This window comes from Hypanus sabinus, chromosome 9 (assembly GCF_030144855.1).
Source record: "Hypanus sabinus isolate sHypSab1 chromosome 9, sHypSab1.hap1, whole genome shotgun sequence".
NCBI lineage: Eukaryota > Metazoa > Chordata > Chondrichthyes > Myliobatiformes > Dasyatidae > Hypanus > Hypanus sabinus.
Genome location: NC_082714.1, coordinates 166,426,377 through 166,443,136, shown reverse-complemented (window position 1 = coordinate 166,443,136; position 16,760 = coordinate 166,426,377). Strand labels below are relative to the sequence as shown.

The following is a 16,760-nucleotide window of genomic DNA, read 5'->3' as shown; positions in this document are numbered from 1 at the left end:
TCTAAAGATGCTGGAAATCAAGAGCAACGCATAGAAAAGGCTGAAGGAACTCAGCAGGTCAGTTATCCACAAAGAAACACTGTTTTGTTTATGTGTATGGTTGATTGACAATTAAATTTGAACTTGAGGCAGCATCTATGTAAAGGAATAAACAGTTGACATTTCAAGCTGAGACCCGATCAGGACTGGAAAGGAAGGACGAAGGCAACAAAATAACTTATTTTCAGAAAGAATTCTTTGACTAAGTTTTGATCAGATATTCCACAATGGCCCAGGATAAAATTTATTTTGGTGAACTGCCTTTATAATGTGCCATTTGACACTTTTTGATGGTCGAAAGCAGAATGTAAACACGTGACGTTGCACGCTGCTGGGTGGAGTGCCCTCGGTACCGACCTGAGACCGTTGGAGCTGCCAAAAGAGTGTCATTAATCTGCAGCAGGAAAAGCAGTAGTACTTCCCAGGTTTCTCTGGACATTATAGCAGACTCATGAGCCAATTTCTGAACGGCTGCAAGAACCCGCAGGCACAACGTGATTTGGTTGTGAGCGTACTCTGTTCTGAAAGCAAAAAAATATTTACAAAACACGAGTGTAATCGCAGAGTATAAGACTTTCAGCCCACAACGTTATGCCAACCTTTAACCTACTCTCAGATCAATCTAACCCTTCCCTCCCACATAGCCCTCCATTTTTCTATCATCAGTTGCCGATGCAAAATTCTCTTAAATGCCCCTAATGTATTTGCCACTACCGCCACCCGTCAGGACATTTAATGCATCTACCACTCACTATGTTAAGAACTTAACTCTGACATCCCCATCCTACACTTTCCTCCAATCACCTTAAAATTACACTCTCTTGTATTAGCCATTACCACTCCGTGAAAGTCTCTGGCTATCCACTCGATCTATGCTTCTTTTCATCTTGTACACCTCTACCAAGTTAATTCTTATCCTCTTCAACAGTAAACATACACAGTAAAGAATTAACAATGTTTGTAGGTGGTGCATCCAGCTGTAGCTCCTCTCACACTTCACAGATTGCTTGAGCAGATGGACTCACTGGGGATGTCACAGATTGGTGTTTTAGGGTAGTAACCACACCAATGGTTCAGTCAGATAGTAGGTGGGTCCCTGCCACGAGTGGCAGGCTGACACCGCAAGAGTCATCCGTAACAATTCCCTCCCTTGCAGGTACACTGCTTCGAATACTGTTTGGGAAAGTGGGGTGGTGTTGGAAAAGTCCTGTCAGGAGACAGTGGGAGCAGCTATACCAATGGCACCATGACTGGCTCCACTGTCAAGCAGCAAAGGATAAAGTCTAGACTAGCAACTGGGATAGGGAACTCTTGTTAGTCAAAGGAATAGACAGGTGTTTCTGTGATCACAAGTGAGACTCCAGGTTGGCACTTTGCCTCCCTGGTACCTGGGTCAAAGATGGGGTCACCATCCCATGTTAGTACTAAAGACTAAAGTACTAAAGTAAGAAGAGAGCTGAGATCATGCAGGAAGAATTTAAGAGTTAAGCAGAAAGCTGAAAAGCTGCAGCTCTAGGTGTTAAATCTCAGCACTACTCCCTGTCTGATGTGCTTTTCAACTGAGAAAGAGGAAGCTAGGACACACAGACATGTGCTTAAAGGACTGCTGCTGAAGGGAGGGATTGATGTACTTGGATCATTGGGATACGGGGCAAGGGTGACTTGTACAAGAAGGGAAGGATGGTATGATGATATTCTGGAACATATCTATGTTAGGAAGGAGCATATGTTAAAGATGATGATGCACTTTAAGGTGGGTAAATCCCAGGATGGCAGTTGTTCCCTTTTTTCAAATAATCCAAGAAATTGCAGGCCATTAAGCTTGACATAAATGATGATAGTGATGATGATACGGGTCATTCTCAAAAGACAATGGAAATACAGTATGCGCCATGGGTCAGTCCATTCTGGAGTGACCTCTTCAGGGCACAAGCTTGGGCGGAAGCTATGGAAATCTTGGTCATCAAGATCCCTCTCTTGGCATCGACAGTATACAGTAGTCAAAAGGAAAGTGAAGCAATATGTTTGGCACCAGCTTGGCTGCAGAGGGTGCCAGAAGGATGGTCAGTGAAGTCCAAAGCTGCACTCTGGATTTACTCCCATAGTCTTTGCCTCTGCCCACAAGGGTGACATGAGTAATAGGGATATTATAGGAAAAAAACTTGAGGATCAGGATTAATGGTCACTTGGAAAGTCAGGGACTAATCAGGAGTCAATGTGGCTTTGTGGAAGGGAAATCAAGTTAAATCCGAGTCATTTCTTTTTGAGGAATTAACCAACAAAATTGATGAAGGCAGAGTGGTAAAAGTGGTTTATATGGATTTTAGTAAGGCTTTTGATGAAGTCCCACACAGCAGGCTGGTCTAGAAGGTTAGGGCACTTGGTATCCAAGGTGTTGGCAAACTAGATTGAACATTTGACCTGGTAAAAGGTGTGATCAAGAGTTGCTTTGCTGACTGGAAATCCGTAATTGGCGGTGTTCAATTTAGATAAGTGTGAGGTAATGCACTAACAAGACATATATATAGTAAATAGCAGGTGTGCTGATGTACAGTGACTTGTGGTGCGATTCCATAGCTCCCTAAAAATGACAAACCAAGTAGGTAAGATAGTGAAGAAGGCATGCAGTATGCTTGCTTTCAGAGACTGTGAGGAATTGGGTTACAGTTGTACAAAACACTGACAGGCACAATTGGAAAATTAATATCAATAATAATATTATTGGTCCCGAGTGGGAAATTATTTTGCTAGAACAGCAACATTAAAAAATACACTTAGCAATGATATAATATTAACTAAAAAAGTACAGAATAATAATTTACCAAGTGCAATAATGTACGAGATAATAAAACAGACTATTGCATGTGTTCTCCTATTATGTACAGTTCTTGTCACATGCTATATTAAGGATGTGACAGCATAAAAGAGAAGGAGAGGAAATCCAAGATGTTTTCTGGAATAGAGGTGCGGGGACCATAGCTGTTTACAATATACATTAATGATTTAGATGAAGGGATTAAAAGTAACATTAGCAAATTTGCAGATGACACAAAGCTGAGTGGCAGTGTGAAATATGAGGAGAATGTTAGGAGAATGCGGGTTGGGTGAGTGGGCAGATACAGTTTAATGTGGATAAATGTGAGGTTATCCACTTTGGTGGCAAGAACAGGAAGGCAGATTACTATCTGAATGGTGTCAAGTTAGGAAAAGGGGAAGTACAATGAGATCTAGGTGTTCTTGTACATCAGTCACTGAAAGTAAGCATGCAGGTACAGCAGGCAGTGAAGAAAGCTAATGGCATGTTGGCCTTCATAACAAGGGGAGTTGAATACAGGAGCAAAGAGATCCTTCTGCAATTGTACAGGGCCATGGTGAGGCACACCTGGAGTAGCATGTTCAGTTTTGGTCTCCAAATTTGAGGAAGGACATTCTTGCTATTGAGGGAGTGCAGCATAGGTTCACGAGGTTAATTCCCGGGATGGCAGGACTGTCATATGTTGAAAGATTGGAGCAAGTGGGCTTGTATATACTGGAATTTAGGATGAGAGGGGATCTGATTGAAACATACAAGATTATTAAGGGATTGGACACGCTAGGGGCAGGAAACATGTTCCCGATGTTGGGGGAATCCAGAACCAGAGGCCACAGTTTAAGAATAAGGGGTAGGTCATTTAGAACAGAGTTGAGAAAAAACTTTTTCATCCAGAGAGTTGTGGATCTGTGGAATGCTCTGCCTCAGAAGGCAGTGGAGGCCAATTCTCTGGATGCTTTCAAGAAAGAGTCAGATAGAGCTCTTACAGATAGCAGAGTCAAGGGATATGGGGAGAAGGCAGGAACAGGGTACTGACTGCGGATGATCAGCTATGATCACATTGAATGGCGGTGCTGCCTCAAAGAGCCGAATGGCCTACTCCTGCACCTATTGTCTATTGAAACAAGGAGAGTTTAGGCTTAACACAGTTAAATAGGATTAGCTAAATGGGCATAATTGTTGGCATGGATGCAATTCACTGAAGGGCTTATTTTTGTTCTGTATCACTTTATGATGAAATAGTGCAGTATTTCCAGTTACTTTGGCTTCAGTTCTTGATGTTTTTTTGAAAGAAACTGTATCTCTTTTTCTTTGATTCTGGTTATTTGTTCCATCACCTCTTTCCTGAAAATGGGTAGGAGAAAGGTTTTTGCTTGGAAATTCATGACTGGATATTATGGATGAGCTAAATGTGCACAAATGAAATTAAAATGGAGATTGACCCGAGAAAAAAAATCTTGTAACACAATAGGCAATTTATCCCTTTGGTTCAAATTAATATTAATATTTACTTCAGTCCTTGCTCACTACTCCAGCATAACCTCCCATAAACTAATAACCATATAACATATAACAATTACAGTATGGAAACAGGCCAGCTCAGCCCTTCTAGTCCGTGCCGACGCTTACACTCACCTAGTCCCACTGGCCTACACTCAGCCCATAACCCTCCATTCCTTTCCTGTCCATATACCTATCCAATTTTACTTTAAATGACAATACCGAACCTGCCTCTACCACTTCTACTAGAAGCTCATTCCACACAGCTACCACTCTCTGAGGAAAGAAATTCCCCCTCGTGTTACCCTTAAACTTTTGTCCCCTAACTCTCAAATCATGTCCTTTATTTTTAATTGAACAGTTCAGCAGAATCTATAGTCATGGTGTTCGGAAATCAGTCAAACTGTACTTTGGGAAACTCAATTTTGGTAGGAATATGTAGCATCCCACTTCTTTTTCTTCTTTTAGGGAAGTATTAAAATTGAGAGGTTCATAAAACACTGAAATTGATGACAGAGCAGGTTATTTGGTTGAACCTATCTTTCACTAAAATGTGCAAAGCAGCTTAATCCTATTTTCTGCCCTTTGATCTTTAGATTTGGTCTGCATTAGTATATAACTAAATATTTGAAAAAGAGCAAAATTTTACATGTCTGAGTGTTAAACCTCCAAACTGTTTGGGTACTGAGTTCTGTATTTCTTCACAAATTTTCATCTTCCTTCCTTGAATCTTCTGGACAATTACACTGAAGTAGTATTTCCAATTCTTGATCCCAATGATTCAGAAAACAGGTCTTTCTCACCCACTCTATAACTTTGCCTACCTCAATTACAGATTTCCTCAGTCTTTTTCATATAAATCACTAAGTTATTCAAATAAAGTCAAAGAGATTCATGCTTTTACCTGGGAACAAACAGATTCTGTAGATGTTTGAGAATAGTCTGCACATATAAATTTGGTTCTTTGATAATGGGCTGAGGGATAGAATCACGTCGAGATACCAGAGCCATTAACCAATCGGTGTAGACATCCACACACAGTTTCACTGTATCCCCATCCAGAGGCAGAGTCAGCCCATAACATAGCACTTCCATGGTCCATTTTACCTGCCCAGGAGACAAAGCACATCACTATTGCTATTTATAAACACCATTCCAAGTTACCAAGTGGAACTCAATAGCTCTTTTCTGAAGGAGTAAATATATCCACTCCTGCCGACTATTTCAGTCAGACACGTTGATTTCCAGCTGCAATGAGAAACATAGCCCCGCAAAACAGGCAGTTATTGGGACTGCAACCAACACGCGTATGTATCAGTTAAGGAATTGAAAATGTTAAGCAGAGTTACTCACGTTATATGAAATCTTCAAAGTGATACACTAGGGAATTTGACCCGAATTCTGGAAAATCAGTGAACCAATGGAAATGTTGTTTCAAAAAGCTAATGTAGGAATAATGGGCTGAAAGATCTCCTCTTGTGCCACAAGATCATACAGTTGCGAGAAAAACCCTTCGCAATTACCTGGTTTTCTGCCTTAATTACTCATAAAATACAGTTGGATCTTTATCTGTCACAATCATTAACAAATACAATTTGCCTAAACTAATAAAACACAAACAATAGCACTTTTCATGTCTTTATTGAACACATAGTTTAATCATTCACAGTTCAGGCTGGAACAAGTATGTGAACCCCCTTGTATTTAATAACTGGCAGAGCCTCCTTTAGCAGCAATTACCTCCACCAAATGTTCCCTGTAGCTGCTGATTAGAATTGCCCAATGGTGAGGAAGAATTTTAGACCATTCCTCTATACAAAACTGTTTCATCAATATTTCTGGGATAATTTGCATGAACAGCCCTTTTCAGGTCATGCCACAGCATCTCAATTGGGTTAAACTCTGGACTTTGACTTGGCCATTCCAAAACAATATTCTTTTTAAACCAAACTATTGTTGATTTACTTTTGTATTTTAGATGATTGTCTTGTTGCATCATCCAACTTCTACTGAATTTCAGGTGACAGACAGCTACCCTGACATTTTCCTGTAAAATGTCTTGATACCTTTGAATTCAATAGACAAAAGACAATAGACAATAGGTGCAGAAGTAGACCATTCGGCCCCTCGAGTCTGCACCGCCATTCTGAGATCATGGTTGATCATTCACTATCAATACCCAGTCCCTGCCTTGTCCCCATATCCCTTGATTCCCCTATCCATCAGATATCTATCCAGCTCCTTCTTGAAAGCATCCAGAGAATTGGCCTCCACCATCTTCCGAGGCAGTGCATTCCACACCTCCACAACTCTCTGGGAGAAGAAGCTCTTCCTCAACTCTGTTTTAAATAACTGACCTCTTATTCTCAATCCATGCCCTCTGGTACTGGACTCTCCCAACATCTGGAACATATTTCCTGCCTCAATCCTATCAAATCCTTTAATTATCTTAAACGTTTCAATCAGATCCCCTCTCAATCTCCTCAATTCCAGCGTGTACAAGCCCAATCTCTCCAATCTCTCTGCGTAAGACAGCCCTGCCATCCCAGGAATCAACCTAGTGAATCTACGCTGCACTTCCTCAATTGCCAGAATGTCCTTCCTTAAACCTGGAGACCAAAACTGTACACAATATTCCAGGTGTGGTCTCACCAGGGCCCTGTACAAATGCAAAAGAACATCCTTGCTCTTGTATTCAATTCCCCTTGTAACAAAGGCCAACATTCCATTTGCCCTCTTCACTGCCTGTTGCACTTGCTCATTCACCTTCATTGACTGGTGAACTAGGACTCCTAGGTCTCTTTGCATTTCTCCCTTACCTAACTCGACACCGTTCAGACAATACTCTGCCCTCTTGTTCCTGCTTCCAAAGTGGATAACTTCACATTTATTCACATTGCCCTCTTAATGACTGCAAGCTGTTCAGACCCTGAGGTGGCAAAGCAGCCTCAAACCCTGATGCTCCTTCCAAAATGCTTCACAATTAGGATGAGGTTTTGGTGCCCAGTGTCCGTTTTCCTATGCAAACATGAGGAAATCTGCAGATGCTGGAAATTTAAGCAACACACACAAAATGCTGCTGGAATGCAGCAGGCCAGGCAGCATCTATAGGAAGAAGTACAGTCGACGTTTTGGGCCGAGACCCTTCTTCAGGACTAACTGAAAGAAGAGATAGTAAGAGATTTGAAAGTGGGAGGGGGAGGGATGAAGCTAAGAGCTGGAAAGTTGATTGGCAAAAGGGATACACAGCTGGAGAAGGAAGAGGATCATGGGATGGGAGGCCTAGGGAGAAAGAAAGTGGGAGGAGAGCACCAGAGGAAGATGGAGAGCAGGCAAGTAGTGATTGTGAGAGGGGCAGAGAGAGAGAAAAAAAGAGAAAAGAAAAAAAAGAGGGGGAAATAAATAAATAAAGGGATAGAGTAAGAAGGGGAGGGGGCATTTATGGAAGTTAGAGAAATCAATGTTCATGAACCTAATGGCATTAACATTTATTTCTCTAACTTCTGTTAATGCCCCCCTCCCCTTCTTACCCTATTCCTTATTTATTTATTATTTCCTCCTCCCCCCCCCCTTTCCTTTCTCTCTTTTTTTCCTCTCTTTGTGTGTCTTTTTTTTTATAGGGCAGGGCACCTCTATAACCCACACCTCCAAACTCATCTCATTGATTGGAACACCTGACTCCAAATAGCTTTTGTAAAAGCTCACATACATTTTTGAACCTAGACTATGATTGTTTAAATTATGCACTCAGGCTGGACAAGTTTGAGTGTTATTAGTTTAGGCAGATTGTGTTTGTCCATTATTGTGACTCAGATGAAGATCACACCACTTTCAATGCGTAATTAATGTAGAAAACCAGGTATTTGCAAAGGGTTCGCTAACTTTTTCTCGCAACTGTATACAATTTAAATACAAAGTGATACATGGAGTACAGCACATATTTCTTCTCAGTAACAAAATTTTGCTTATTGGAAACTGTTGACTGACAAAATTTTTTAAACAAAATATTTTAAATGCTTTAATCTTCATGTGCAGCAGTTGTCAAACTTCAGGTAACTTGCCTCTTTGTCAGTTTTTAGAATGCTTTCATTGTTGCCTGCAGAACTGTTGAGTCCCTGTCCCAGAGGACGTACTACAGCAAGAGCCACATCTTTGCCAACAATACTGGGGTAGCTATGCAGAACACTCATGTGACCTCGGTCACTCTGAATGACGAGCTGCAGAGACCGCCACTCTGAATACATGGTGCACCAGTACCATAAACCCAACTCACTTCAGCATCTGTCTGAAAGAAATGAAAATGCACACATTTAAAACATGACTTCAGGTTATAAAGAAACATTTCAAACTGCATGATTTCATCCTGGCATCAACATATTATACCATAAAACCATAAAACATTGGAGCAGAATTGGGCCATTCAGCCCACTGAGTCTGCTCTACCATTCCATCATGGCTGAATTATTTTCCCTCTCAACTCCATCTCCTGCCTTCTCACTGTAACCTTGGACACTCTGGCTAATCAAGAACCTATCAACCTCCACTTTAAATACACCCAATGATTTGGCCTCCACAGGAGTCTCAGGCAATGAATTCCACAGATTCACTGCCCTCTGGCTAAAGAAATTCCTCATTTCTGTTCTAAATGGACATTCTTCTACACTGAGGCTATGCCCTCTGGTCCTAAACTTTTGTGTCAGTTTTGGTTCTTCTACCAGCCATCTTTATTCTATGTCTCTTCATCCTTAACTGCTCTGCCACTAAGAATGGTTTATCTTATCTATTGTCTATAACTTTCACAATTTAAAATACCTCCATTAAAGTCTCTTACAGCCACTTCAGTTCTAAGGAGAACAATCAAAATTTCTCCAATTTATTGACATTACTGATATCTCTCAGCCTCCGGAATCTTTTGATAAACTTTTCTGCACCTTCTCTAAAGCGTTCACATCTTCCCTTAAGGAAGGTACCCAGACTGGATGCAAAGTTCCAACGGTGGCTGAATTTGTGTTTTGCAAAGGTCCATCAGGACTTCCTTGCTCTTGCACTCCATGCTTACGAAGCTTAGGAACTCACATTAAACACACTCATACTTTCAAAAAAAATCTTTCTACATGCATGAAGACACCAGATCCTTTGCATTTCAGAGCTCTGCAATCTTTCATCATTAGAAAAAAGTTCTGAGGTGTACAATTCAGATTTACTCATTACAGGTGTAAAATAGGTTGTTTGTGTTAACAACCAACACACCTCAAGATATGCTGAGGGAAACACGCAAATCTCGCCAAACATTTTGGCTCCAACGTAATGTGCCCAACATGCTTGGCAGTGAACAAGTTGAGCATGGTGTGATTAATGCCTTGAGCACTGTATACTTCAATGCAAAAAGTATTGTTGGAAAAACAGATGAGTGCAGGGCATGGATCAACAAATGGAATTATGATATTGTAGCCATTAGTGAGACTTGGTTGTAGGAGGGTAAGACTGGGAGGTCAACATTCCAAGGTTCTGTTGTTTTATACGTGACAGAGCTAGAGGAATTAAAGAAAGAGTGTGGTGTTACTTGTCCGGGAAAATGTCATGGCCGTGCTCAATCAGGACAGTCTGAAGAACTTGAAGAGTGTGGCATTATGGGTGGAACTGGGGAACAAAAAAAAAAGGTTTGACCATGTTAACAAGGTTCTATTATAGACTACCCAAAAGTCTACGGGATTTAGAGGAACAAATTTGTAATGAGATCGCAGACTGTTGCAACAAACACAAGGTTATCATAGCAGGTGATTTTAACTTTCCACATGTTGACTAGGACTCAACGAGAGTGTGCGATACTGGATCTGCTATTAGGGAATGAGACAGGGCAGGTGACAGAAGTTTGTGAAGGGGAACACTTTGCATCTAATGATCACAATGTCATTAGTTTCAGTTGTTACGAACCCCGTAACTGGGTCACTTACCAGCAAAGATACAGAGGTCTGTTGAAGTCTGATGGTACTATTTTTAACAGTATTTATTGGTAAAAATACACAAAAATAATATTAATGCAAACATACAGATACTATACGTCGTCAATACTAAATCTAAAAGTGCGGGTATAATAATAATCAATAAGAAATAGCTCTATCGTTGTCTAGGGGATAATGTAATGTCCGATGGAAATATAAAAGTCACTCAGTTCATTCAGGCTGCAGCCTTTGGTTGGAGAGAGACAGATTTTAGAAACTTGCCGGCTTTCCTTTATCCAATCTTGATCCGCATTCGTCCTTTAACAAGGCCGTTCCGTGGAAGACTTGTCATCCAGGCAAGGATGGACACACACACAAGCCTCCACCGGTCTCGTACATTTCTCCCGGTGTGTCTAAAGGGGTTGTTCCCCAGACCCTCTTTTATCCTTACTCACGGGGTCTCAGATGTCAATCAGGTTGGGATGATGCAATCCCTCAACCAGCCCACTCTGTTCATCTCCTGAGGGCTTCAATGAATAGTACAGTACTCAATACACAATTCCGTCTCCAAGAGACAATGGCCGTTATCCGTGGCTTTGTCTCGCTAAGGCCAGGACACATTCCAAACCCTGTGTATTCTGGACATCTCTCTCTCATTTCCTGGGTCCCAGACCCGAATTAATAGCGATCTTGCGATTCTCAAAAAGGAGGGGGCTACCTTGTACCCTTCGGCCCCTCAGAGTTGTGGCACATTCGTAACACAGAGTAAATATGCAAAAAGATAGGTCTGGTCTGTGGGTTGAGATTCTAAATTGGAGAAAGGCCAATTTTGATGGTATCAGAAAGACTCTGGCAAATGTGGATTGGGACAGACTGTTTTCTGGCAAAGTACTTGGTAAGTGGGAGGCCTTCAAAAAGTTAAATTCTGAGAGTGCAAAGCTTGTATGTGTCTGTCAGAATAAAAGGTAAAGATAACAGGTTTAGGGAACCTTGGTTTTCAAGAGTTATTGAGCCCCTGGTTAAGAAAAAGGAGGTGTAGAGAAGGTGTGGGCAGGTAGGAACAAAACAGGTACTTATGAAGTATAAGGAATGTAAGACAATACTTAAGAAAGAAATCAGGACGGTCACCAGCAGACAAGGTGAAGGAGAATCCTAAGGGATTATACAGTTATATTAAGAGCAAAAGGATTGCAAGGGACAAAATTAGTCCTCTGAAAGATCAGAATGGTAATCCATGCATGGAGCCAAAAGAGATGGGGGAAACCTTAAATTAATCTTTGTCATGTGTATTTACTCAGGAGATGGACACAGAGTCTACCGAAGTGAGACACGCAGCAACGACTTCATGGACTCCATACAGATCACAGAGGAGGAGATATTTGCTTTCTTGGGGTAAATTAGGCTGGTGACAAGATGTTCCCTCAGACCTGTGAGAAGTAAGTGCAGAAACTGCAGGGGTCCTAGCAGATACTTATGCATGTCATCCTTTGCGACAGGTGAGGTGCCCAAGGATCGGAGGACAGCCAACTTTAGAAAGTTTTGAAAAATAAACCAAGACATTATAGGCCGCTGAGCCTGACATCAGTTGTGGGAAAGTTATTGGAAGATATTCTAAGGGACCAAATTTATGAGTATTTGGATAGACCTGGTTTGACTAGGGATAGTCAGCAGAGCTTCATGTGTGGTAGGTCATGTCTAATCAATCTTGTAGAGTTTTTCAAGATAGTTACCAAGAAAATTGAAAAGGCAAGGATGTTGTCTAAATGGACTTAAGCAAGGCTTTTAACAAGGTCCCGCATGGGAGGCTGGTCAAGAAGGTTCAGTCGCTCGGCATTCAATATGAGGTAGTAAATTGGATTAGACATTGGCTTTGTGGAGAAGCCAGAGAGAGGTAGTAGGTATTTACATCTTTGACTGGAGGCCTGTGACTAGTGGAGTGCTACAGGGATCAGAGCTGGGGCCATTGTTGTTTTTGGTCTATATCAATGATCTGGATGGTAATGTGGTTAATTGACTTAGCAAATTTGCAAATGACACCAAGATTGGCAGTGTAGTGTACAGCGAGAAAGATTATCAGAGCTTGTAGCGGGAGCTGGAAAAACGGCAGATGGAATTTCATGCAGACAAATGTGAGATGTTGCACTTTGGTAGGACCAACCAGGGTAGGTCTTGCACAGTGAACGGTAGGGCACTGAGGAACGCTGTAGAACAAAGGTATCTGGGAATACAGGTCCTAATTCATTGGAAGTGCGTCACAGGTAGATAGGTTCGTAAAGAAAGCTTTTGGCACTTTGGCCTTCTTAAATCAAAGTACTGAGTACAGGAGATGGGATGTTATGTTGAAGCTGTACAAGATGTTGGTACGGCATAATTTGGAGTATTGTGCGCAGTTTTGGTCACATGCCTACAGAAAAGATGTACATAAGGTTGAAAGATTAAGAGAAAATTTACAAGGATGTAGCTGGGACTGATGGACCTGAGTTATAAGGAAAGATTGAATAGGTTAGGATGTTATTCCTTGGAACATAGAAGATTGAGGTATACAAAATTATGAGGGGTATAAATTGGCTTTTTTCACTGAGGTTGGGAAGGACTACAACCAGAAGTCATGGGCTAATGGTGAAAGGTGAGGTTTAAGAGCAACATGAGGGGGAATTTTCACTCAGAGGGTCATGACAGGATGGAACGAACTGCCAGTGCAAGTGGTGCATGTAAGCTCAATTTCAACATTAAAGAGAAGTTTGAATAGGTACATGATGGTCGAGTTATGGAGGGCTATGGTCCCAGTACAGGTCGATGGGTGTAGGCAGTTTAAATGATTTTGTCATGGACTAGATGGGCCAAAGGGCTGTATTTTTCTATGATTACAACTCTGCAACAGAATACCATGAAACAACAACAGTAAAATAAACCCATTTCCTTCCTCCCTCCCAGTCACCCACTCACACACACACAGTCCTCCAATTCTAGGAGTCAGACTTTGACTTCCTATCTCTTCACATCATACTCCATTTGCTGAACCTTTGCCATCTCCTTGAACCTATCCATATATCTTTGTAACTCCATTGAGTCCACTTCACAACTTCCTTTCCTACCTAGCTTTGTCACCAAATTTCATAAACATAAATGATTTTGCAGATGCTGGAAATTCAAAACAGTACACACAAAATGCTGGAGGAACTCAGCAGGTCAGGCAGCAACTGGGGAAATGAATAAACAGTTGACATTTCAGGCCTAGACTCTTCTCCAGTCATGAAGAAGGGTCTTGGCCTAAAACGTTGACTGTTTATGCATTACCATAGATGCTGCCTGACCTGCTGAATTAAGCTACTATAACTTGCATGCTCTCTTACAAGCCACTTATGTAAAATAACAAGCTGAGTCCACAGCACCAATTCCTGTTAGACTCACTATGAATCACTTCTTGCCACACTGAGAAAAAGTTAATATCTAACAGTGATTCACATGGCTGCAAAATTGTTTCGTGTGACATTGCAGAGATCTCAGTGCATGATCCTTTTATATTATGAATGTAAAGAGCATGATATACAAATTCTCAATTATCCAATAATTGGTTCTAAGTCTCCCAGTGAGAAATTTTAGACTACAAGGGGTAGCAATGGTCTGGTCAATTAGCAGAAAATAGCAAACCAATCTCAATGTGTATAGGTGAATTAAGGCACATTGGGTGGGAGAGAGAAACAAGGAAGCCTTTGAATGTTGGTGTCGGGAATATGAAGGTAGCAAGGAAAAGGCTTTCCTTTATTAGTCATGATACAGAATATAAAAGCAGGAAAGGTACTTTAAAACTGAAAAAAAGTAAGATCAAGTCTAAAGAACCCAGTACCAGGACTGGTCACAACATTATAGAATAGATCTGAATGCAGTGGAAAGGTGCATAGAAAATTCAAATAAACATTTCATAAAAAAGTGACAAGATAAAACTGGATGGGTTGGAGATGTTTTCTTTGGAATAGAAAAGACTAAGGAGAGATTAAATTGAGGTATCTCAGTGAAGCAAATAATAAGGATCTGTTTTCCTTAGCACCCAGGTCAAATACCACAGGTTTAATGTCACTGATTCGAGGGAAATCCAGGAAATTAACGTTCTCCACCTGAATTTAACAATCTCTACTTCTTACTTCAGTGTTACACATCAGCTGTGAAATAAAACTGGGTGGCACGGTAGCACAGTGGCGTCGCAATGCTTGGGAGTCGGAGTTTGGAGTTCAATCCTGGCATCCTCAGTAAGGTGTTTGTACATTCTCCCCATGGAATGCACGGGTTTTCTCCAGGTACTTTGGTTTCCTCCCACAGTCCAAAGACGTACCAGCTAGACTAATTGCCCCAAGATTCGATTAGGGATGTTGGGTGGTGCAGTTTGAAGGGCTGGAAGGGGCTATTCTGCCCTTTATCTCTAACTAAGGGAATTACCCTTAGATACAAATGCAAGATCCATTTCCACTTCTGGCTTGGATCGGTGTCATCACTACTGTGGAAGTGTCAAAAGAATGTCATGTTGAACAGCATCATCTGAGGCTCTGGACAGTATGGGTTTTATACAGAGTTACCCTTCCCTTTATGGCTTCCGCTTATTCTAACTACTGGTGGCCTTTAAGAGTTCTGCTATTAGCATAGGTGATCAAAGGGGTCAAGGCACAACTTCTGAGCCCTCTCAAGCTTCACTGGAAACAGTCTTCTAGTCATGTTTACATTTTATACAGATGGTAGTACCTTTGACATTACTGCAGTATACCTCCAGTTCTCTGGGATGTCAGCTCCATTGGGAATGCCTAATCCTAGAGTAGGACTTGAACTGAACTGCAGGAGTGAACCAAATTAAGCACTAAATATTCATGGCATGTGGAGGTCACTTACAGTAACAAATTAAGACAAGATTCTAGGACAACTCATCTGTTGATTTTGTCTATGTATACAAGTTTCATAGCATTCATCAAGATATTTCTAACCCCAATTATTTCAAAAATTACTTATGTATTTCTAATATAAAATGAGAACAAATTAATCCTATGTATATTAAAATTAAATTTTTACCACCTCAAGTCAAATTCTTGTGCAGTAAATCATAAATTTGCGTTCAATAAACAAAAATTAGTGTTTTAATAAAAAAATTATGTACCTTTGAAAGTACAGTATACACAAAATAAAATACCGATAGGAACGACAGTGGTTGTAAACAACATAAAGACGGAAGGGTTGGTCTCAATCCACTTGATCAACTAACTCCGGTCCCACCACTTGTTTGGGCAATCAATTACATTCCGCACAAATCTAATTGTGATTATAGGCCGAGCTTTAACATTCCAAAGCCAGTTTGTCTAACATTTTACTCTCGAGAAACAATTACATCAGGCTGAAAACTCAAAACATGCTGTAAAACACAAAAGAAGCTTGGTAGTTTTATCACAGCTGATATTCACGTATCATCTTTTTAAATTATATCAATCTGTCTTTCACTTCCTAGACCTGTGTCGGGTAAGTTACTGAAAGGTGCTTGGAAAGCGGCACGGTTTTGCGGAGCAGCCTCAGGCTTTACCTGTACCACAGGCCGCCATACTCAAAGGGACAGCATTGAGTGAGGCCGCCAACTTACGGTGACATTAGGAACGAAGCGAGTAGCAACGAAGAGTGCACTTCATCAGACGGAACATCATTACCTGTGCGGCTACAAAAAGCTGACATGTCCCGGGCTCAGACCGCTCCCCTCGCCCCGTTACCATAGAAGACAAGCCGCCAGTCGGAAACGGACCCGAACCACGGCCGAGGAAGACCGAAGGTTGCCGAACACTGTCGGAAGTTCCCGAATACCGCAGCCAAGCCTCTACGTCATTCCGGCGGCTTCGGCGCATGTTAAGCGCCGCCATTTTGTTGGCGGGCGGGAAGTGCTTTGGTGGAAAATTTGATGGTAGGATTGAGATTCTGATCAGCTTAGCCTGTAGCAGTTTATCCTTTGGCAATGAGTATATCGAGAAGCTTGCGTTTACAAAGGACTTTGTTTCTGTGGTTTTTAGTGGCTCTTGGACATTCTCATTAAGTGTGTCAGCACCACGTTTTTATTTTTGTTTTAAAGACATGCAGATTTGGAGAGTGAAAGGAAATAGCAAGAATAATTTATTTTGGAAATACCAAAATAATTGTACGATAATGGCCAAACAACTATTGAATTGACTTTATTACTTACATTCTTCATATACATGAGTAAAAATCTTTATGATATGACTCTGTCTAAATGTACAAAGTGCAACTTATTGTAATTTATAATAAATAGTATGTACAACAGGACAGTCAGTATAACTTAGAAATACAGTTGTTTCAACATGAATTATGTTGATGGCCTGATGGAAGTAGCTGCCCTGGAGCCCATTGGTCCTGTTTTTATGCTGTGGTACTGTTTCCTGGATGGTAGCAGTTGGAATAGATGGTGGTTGGGGTGACCTGGGTGCCCA

At 41.2% G+C, this 16,760-nt stretch overlaps 1 protein-coding gene across 6 annotated transcripts in view; it reads right to left on the bottom strand.

Annotated features, from left to right (window-relative positions):
- Window positions 1-16,095, bottom strand: part of ralgapb (Ral GTPase activating protein non-catalytic subunit beta) — a 192,179-nt gene extending 176,084 nt beyond the window's left edge. For 4 of the 6 annotated variants that reach the window (XM_059981070.1, XM_059981073.1, XM_059981074.1 and 1 more), the window contains exons 1-5: window positions 15,972-16,069; window positions 15,028-15,114; window positions 8,413-8,636; window positions 5,256-5,458; window positions 397-560 (exon numbers count right to left, since the gene is read on the bottom strand). In XM_059981070.1, coding sequence (XP_059837053.1) covers window positions 397-560; window positions 5,256-5,458; window positions 8,413-8,595 — 550 coding nt within the window. In that variant the 5' untranslated portion in view covers window positions 8,596-8,636; window positions 15,028-15,114; window positions 15,972-16,069. Of the gene's footprint in view, window positions 1-396; window positions 561-5,255; window positions 5,459-8,412; window positions 8,637-15,027; window positions 15,115-15,971 lie in introns of all 6 variants that reach the window. The other 2 variants (XM_059981071.1, XM_059981072.1) reach the window with 2 other exon arrangements.
- Window positions 16,096-16,760: the final 665 nt, after the last annotated feature.